At 32.7% G+C, this 7,075-nt stretch overlaps 1 protein-coding gene across 1 annotated transcript; it reads right to left on the bottom strand.

Moving 5' to 3' along the window:
• Positions 1 to 1,244: 1,244 nt before the first annotated feature.
• On the bottom strand, positions 1,245 to 2,009 carry LOC125814921 (F-box/kelch-repeat protein At3g06240-like). The gene is made up of 2 exons (XM_049494363.1): positions 1,941 to 2,009; positions 1,245 to 1,685 (listed from the first exon to the last, which is right to left on the bottom strand). Exons 1-2 carry the CDS (start codon positions 2,007 to 2,009, stop codon positions 1,245 to 1,247), a joined length of 510 nt encoding a protein of 169 aa, XP_049350320.1.
• Positions 2,010 to 7,075: the final 5,066 nt, after the last annotated feature.

Raw genomic sequence — 7,075 nt, 5'->3', positions numbered from 1 at the left:
ACTGATATGTAGCACAAATTGTTAGTGTCTAATAAGAGAACCGCACAAAGTTTAGGTTTTTTTTGTAGAACTGAAGAATAGTTTGGGAAACAAATTAAAAACAAAATTTAGCAAATTGATCAGAATTGCAGCTGAGTAATCACTTATGTGTGATATATATATATGGAAATAATATAAACACTTCAAGGTACTTATCAATTAATTCAAAAAATGAAAAGGCAGATCATTCACAACTCATGCATAGTGCATTAAATTACAACAAAAGAACAAAATACATTGTGATGAACAAATCTCTGTAATATATTGTCAATTTATTTCATATTCGAGGAAGGGAAAGAAACTCAACAAACTAACTATTGTGATGAATGTTTTTACATTTTTGTGCGTTAATTAAGAATAGTTAATATGGTTTTTGAACGGGTGAAAGAGTCCATCAAATTTTTAGAGATATTTTGGTCTATCAACATTTGAATTTGAATCTTCCCACTTTGAGAAAACAATATATAGATAATACTAGCCAACATTGATATTCATATCTATAGCAATACGCCTTGACAATTACACAATCAAACAGGTAGCAACATAAAATGTTATTCTTGTGTTTTGAACAATTAGATAATTTAGCTTAATAACAGTATACACACAGAAGTGGCAACAAGAAATATACGGCAGTCCACTGTGAGATTAATTAACTCATGATTCAAAGAAGAGTTAAAACATCAAGAAACAGGACAGAAGAATTACCATCACAAAACTCTATGGAGGACAAGACAACTATTATTTATAATACTCGATGAGGAAAAAAATACCATTCATAAAATTCTATGGTTCCTATTGATGAATAAATACTATGCAAAATGAATAAGAAATCAATACCTGAGTACAACATCATCTCAAAATACTATATCAAGCGATATAGTCACTACCCTCAGTTTCCTTGCCAATCATAGGAGAGACAAGACTCTCCATGAAAGTTCTAGTCCTTATACACTTAGAAGTTTTTCCATCAACATTCATTTCTCTCTGTTGTTCCTCTTTCTTATTATAGATAATCAACTTATCTTTCCCAAGAGCATCTAATATGATGTCATCATCACTCATTAAACACACGGGTGTGGACCAAAAGGGAAAGTGTTTTTTACAATACTAAATTCAGTCCAAGACTCTGCAACCCCATATTCTTTCATTATCCAAACATCAATTTCATTTTCATTTATTCTATTACCCAATGCACAAAGAAACCCTCAAAGAGCCAAAATTCCATAAAAGCACAAAAGAGAAGTAGTAGTAATAGTAGGTATAGGAACCTCGAAGAATTTCTCATTAGTTAGATCGACAGCAACAATTACAGAAGGAGAATAATATTTTTTACCAGCCAGCCAATGCATTGCCCCATTTAGGAAAACCCCAAAACCGTGAATAGGAATGGCACCATAATGAGATATACTCTCATGTCTCCTCCAAAAATCCATTATCGCATAGTAGACATCCACAAATGTACAGTAAAGGTAACCTTCAAGCACATCTCTATAATAAGAACAAATAATAACTTTATAATCATCACTAGCAAAATCATACCCAAGGGCATACGCGGTAGAGGTACCATGCTTTGGAAGAGCCAGAGGAGAGTTTGGAATTCTACGGTATTCTAAGGTTGTGGGGTTGATTAAAAATGCAACATCTTCCTCATTCAACACCAATACCAAATTATTGCATGAACCAACAATTTTCTACCATTTTTCCTGAAAACTAAGCTCGGTTGAAATTGCATCAATTCCATTTTGGAAGTTAGGGTTAATATGAAGAGAGTGAAGAGATTGAGAAACATCAGAGATGAGAATTAGCTTAATTTGTTCATGTTTATTGGAATGAAAGTTGAGGTGCGCTTTTATGAAATTCGGGTCTCACCACTACTTGAAAACGCAACGGAATTGACCTACCGATTTTACAGGCATCCGGGAGACTATCTCTTTTATGATTTCATCATGCAACGAACCGCTCATCGCCATTTTTGGGGATTTTGGTTTTAAGGGTAATTTCTTGAGCTAGTTTTTCAAATTTTCATCTTTTCAGGTTATCTTTAAAAGTTAATCTGGTTGAAATGTGTTAGGGCTATATATTTGGATCATAACTTAATGGGGAACTTATGGAAATCCCATAAATTTAGAAGTTAATTATATAGATGTATCTCGGGATATATGAGGTCAAAATTAGGTGTAATTTATTCTAGATACACAACATTCAAGTGGATTCGCATGTATATGGGATACATAGAAAAATCTGTCATCTCCCGCAGCTTGCCACTCTCCTATGTATCTGGCTTACATGTAGATCACACCAGATAAATTCATCTAGTGTGTATCTAGTGTGGTTCACATGTATCTAACATACATGACTATATCACTCACCTCCCTCCCTCTCATGCTTGCCTACCTCCCAATCAGTACTTTTGAAACAAGTTTTTATAAAATTTGCAAATACAAAGGTACGATAAAAAATTGATTGATGAGAACTTCAAGTGCAAATAATTTTACTTACAAATTCTTAACCTTTTTTTCCAAGTAAAAATCATGTTTAAACATGATCCGACTAATTCTTATTGAACTTCAATTTGTAGAAGTGTTTTCTTCAACTATAAACAAAAATATATTGTACAAATACGTCAAGATGTGTTGGATAAACTAATTAACTACATTTACTTTTGCGCAACATTTTAATATCACTAATTTCTCGATGAATAATTGACTTTACGGGGTAAAATCACACTCGGCCAGATGTCCGAATAATGTGGCAACATGTAGCAAGTATAATTGATTACAATGATCGAGTGTTATGAAGCATTGAGCAGCACTTATGGAATCAGATCAATTGTTAGAATGTAGGCTTCCACTATCTGTCAATGGACCAGGTTCCTTGACACAGCAAGAACAACAATAATAAGTAAAAGCTGTAAAGTAAACAACACATGCAGTTTACGTGGAAACCCCCTGTTGACACCCAATTTTGACCGACCTTTAACCCTTTTTGGGAATGCTATTCGATTAAATACATATTTTTTGAAATATTTTGAGTTTAAGATTATAATCAATTTTGTCTAAAAAAATAAATAATATATATATATATATATATATATATATATATTTTATCATGCTTGATTTATAAAAATTATTGTAATTATTATTAAATTATTTTATCGATAAGTTAAACTCGAAACAATTACTTTATTTAAATGTTTTAAAACTTAGATGTGTATAATTTATACGAAAATATTCTAATATATGTAGTATTTCATTAATCGAGTAGCGTCTCCTTAAGTTTCCCTTAAATCATTTAAATCGTATCCCTATCTATTCAATTTTATTTAAAATCTAGCCCATTTTCCTATTCAATCTCATTTCAAATCTAGCCTCTTTAAACCAATTGCTATTTCACTTATAGCCTTTGTGAACCCAAAGCTGAAAACCTCATCTTTTAATCTAAACCTTTGATCTCTTTTATTCAATCTCATCCGTTCATCTCGTTTGAAATCGAGGGTCCAGATCGAATCTACCCTTTTCCCTATTTTAAACAAAAGACCCCAACCCTAAAATTTTCATTCTCCTCTTCCTCTCTCAACAGATCAGCCGCCTCTCCCTCTCAACTCCACCGGTGATGGCGAATCTCCAGCGAGAACCAGAGGAGAGGGAGGCCGATCTCCCCTCTTCTTCGCCTTCTCGACCTTTCCTGTCCCTCTCACATCCAAGCGAGAACCACCAGTCGGTGGTTTCTCTTATCTCTTTCTCCTTCTCTTCTGCTCTGCCTCTCTTCTCCTCTCCTCTCGCCAGACGGAGCAACCAACAACAACAGTCAGCAATGAGCAGGTCTGGTGAACAGCCAGCAGCTCCAGCGAGCAGGCTCCGCTGACAGGATCAGCAAGCTCCGGCCAGCGTCACCTCTTTCTCTCCTCCGGCGAGGACAGGAGAAACACCAAATACAGCAACAGCAGCCGGCGAGGACAGCCAGCCAGCGACTGCCTTAGCGCCTCCCTCCGTTCCCTTCTCCGATGAGGAGAGCAAGCGAGCACCACCACTCTGCCACCAGGTGGGTGATAGCAGTAGTTCCAACCAGCAGCTCCGACCAAGCAAGCTCCGGCGAATTTCAAGCTTTGGGTCATTAAACGGATCTCAACAGATCCGTCATTGGTATTTTTAAAATCAATTATTACATTGTCTATTCAACTCTAGTTGTTTTCTCAAGTGATTCATATATCTCGATCATAATTTCTTATTATTGTTTTATTATGCTTGTCATAATTTTAGGACGCTTGAATGATATGCATTTATTTATGATCATGCTTAAATTTTGGTGTTGATAATCCTTTGGCTTTGCATCTGATTTAACTTGCCAGTGTCTAGTTCACTGAGTTGGTTTAAAATCTGCCCGTAAATATCTAAATTTGATCTTTGCATATTGTTCCTCCCTTAATTGTTAATTTGTGAATCTAGCTTACTTAATTATAGTGTAGACTATTTGATAATGGATCAATGTGATTATAAACTTTATTTTGGTAATTCAATATATTTGATTCTGTGAATGTTAATAATTGTTAGTGTGCTATATTATTATGATTGTCCTTGATTGACTTCTCTTACATGTTTATATATGGTAGAGTATGCTTAAATTGATATGATAAATTATATATGGTAAGACATTCGCTCATTTGGTAAATTTAAGAAGATTTCTTATTTGTTTAATTGTTGGTAAAATAATTTTGACCGATTAATTGTTTAGTGTCAATAATAACTTGTTACCTTATTTGAAAGGTTGAACAGATTCTTACTTGTTTTTTAATATTTGGTAAAATAAAATCAATTAAAATAAAAAGTCTGATTTGGTTTCCGTTTGTTTAAGGAAAGCAAATTATAATGGCTCCTTAATTTATTATTTTCCTTTGTATGCTCTATTCTTCTACTATATAAAGAAACCTTTTTCTTATTATTGGGACACGCTTGAAGCATAAGAAAAACCCTCATGCTTTAACAACTAAATCACTCTCTACTTAAAAGAAATTAGAGATCCGATAAACATTCTAAGTGTTGCTTTATTTGATTTTGCTGTGTTCGGGTCTAATATCGAATCAATTGGGTCTTCATTGCTGATAAACTTTCTGCATAATTGGTTAGGTCTTTTTTCATTAGTTTAAATTTTGTCTTGCATTATTTTATTAGTTGTTGTGTGTTCGGAAATAAACAAAAGAAAGCATCCGGGTTAGTTTCCTTATCCTTTCCTTTTCAATGTGTGATCTTATGTGTTCTATGACTCGTTTGAAATTCATGTGTTTGTTGTGAATATTTGTTCTGTTTTCTATATAGTTATTATTATGCTATGATCTTGTGTTTGGTATTATTTTGTTTAACAAGTTTTGAACTTAAAGTTCAAGACAATGAAGAGTCGCCTAGGAATGGGATTTCGGACGAAACTCTCACTGTTTAATATTTTATTTTTGGGATATGTACAATGTCGTTCTTTATTCCCTTTGTTTGGTTGTGTAACTCTAACACTCTATATATATGATATAACTTGGGGGATCGTCTAAGGTGAGGGAGATTTTTACGTGTTACTTGTTTATTTATTTTTCGTAACTTAATTGTGTTGGCAAGCGTGCTTATAGGATTGTGTTTTGTTTAATAGTTCATAATTTGAGAAATCGATTTTAGGTCTAACTTAAAAAAAGGTTATTCTTGCTTGATCACTTGTTTAAACTCATCTAATTAATACTAAAAATGATATTGTTTAAGCGCTAATTAATTGTCATTTGCATGTCACCTTTAATATGTAATACTAATAAATAAAATTAACCTCATATAATTAATTAGTTTTAAATGTTGTTTCTGCAAATTCAAGATTCATGCATATTAAGGCTAACAATCTAGTAGAAATCATGTTGTAGCTTGTTTATAGCGATGTTGATACCATGCTCATATAGAATTTAGTCAAAATTAATTAGTCTAATCAATCACTCCCTAATAGCTTTGTATGTTAATTGGTTAAAATAATCTTAGCATGTTAATTAGTTAACTTAACTAAATACTTTTTTTAATCACAACACCATAATCAGATCTTATTTGCTTATGTATGTTAAAATAAATCTATCATGTGCACACTTAGTTACCATGCCTACAGGAGTTACATATTTTTAAATATATTATCTGGATGTAGAAATTATGCATATAGGTTTCAAGTGACTTTTCAATTTTCACTTAGAAATTATGCCCATAGGATCTAATTAATGACATCAATGTTAATGAATAAAGCAGCTTGCTAAAGTCGTAATCTAATAATTTTCATCATGTTAATCAAACTACTAAATCTTCTATGCATATTTTTCTGCTCATATTTACGTCATTTTGCAATGCATCTATTTTCTGGTAATTAAAATAAGCTAGTAAACTGTCCAATTGATAACTTTCTGCATGTTTACTTAAAACCTGCCACTTTAAATACTTGCTGCTCCTATTAAATCTGCTTCAAAATAATTAATTTTCCGTGTCGTAATTAATTGTTTTGCTACTTAAAATCAATTACTGATTATTTCCCGCATCTAATAAACTGATTGCTACTTAAAATAAATTTCCGTGTTAATAATAAAATCTGCTACTGTTTTACAATAATTCTGCATGTGTCATCAATTTCTGCTATATTTTAAAATCAATAGATAAAATATGTTGCGTCATAACTTTCTGCCCTTAAAAAATCAGTTGATAACTAAAATTAATTCGTAATAAATTTCTGTCACCTTAAAAAGTCAGTCTAAAAAGATTTTTTGTGATTGCAACAACTTTCTGCTCCTTCTTTACTAAATGATTATATTGTAATGTTCGTTTTGTATGCGCACACACTTAGCATGAGACCTTTTCACTCTATCCGTGTTTGTCAGCATATTAATTAAAATCTAGAGGCCAAAATGAGACTTATGTGCTAAATGCTCGTCCAAATTATTCGACTTGGTGTCTAGGTGGGCCTATTATATTTTATCTTTGTCTAAATCCACCCTAGTAGCAGTCCAATGCCTCTTGGACCTTAAGCGGGGATGATA

This window comes from Solanum verrucosum, unplaced genomic scaffold (assembly GCF_900185275.1).
Source record: "Solanum verrucosum unplaced genomic scaffold, falcon-dt-bn FXZP01000265.1, whole genome shotgun sequence".
NCBI classification, from domain to species: Eukaryota; Viridiplantae; Streptophyta; class Magnoliopsida; order Solanales; family Solanaceae; genus Solanum; species Solanum verrucosum.
This window is presented reverse-complemented; position numbering and strand designations above follow the sequence as displayed.

Excerpts from the sequence above, each read along its gene's own strand:
- LOC125814921 (XM_049494363.1), bottom strand. The coding sequence starts at position 2,009 with ATGGCGATGAGCGGTTCGTTGCATGATGAAATCATAAAAGAGATAGTC. Across the intron at positions 1,686-1,940 it reads CCCGGATGCCTGTAAAATCG|GAAGATGTTGCATTTTTAAT; the intron begins GTAGGTCAATTC and ends GTGTTGAATGAG.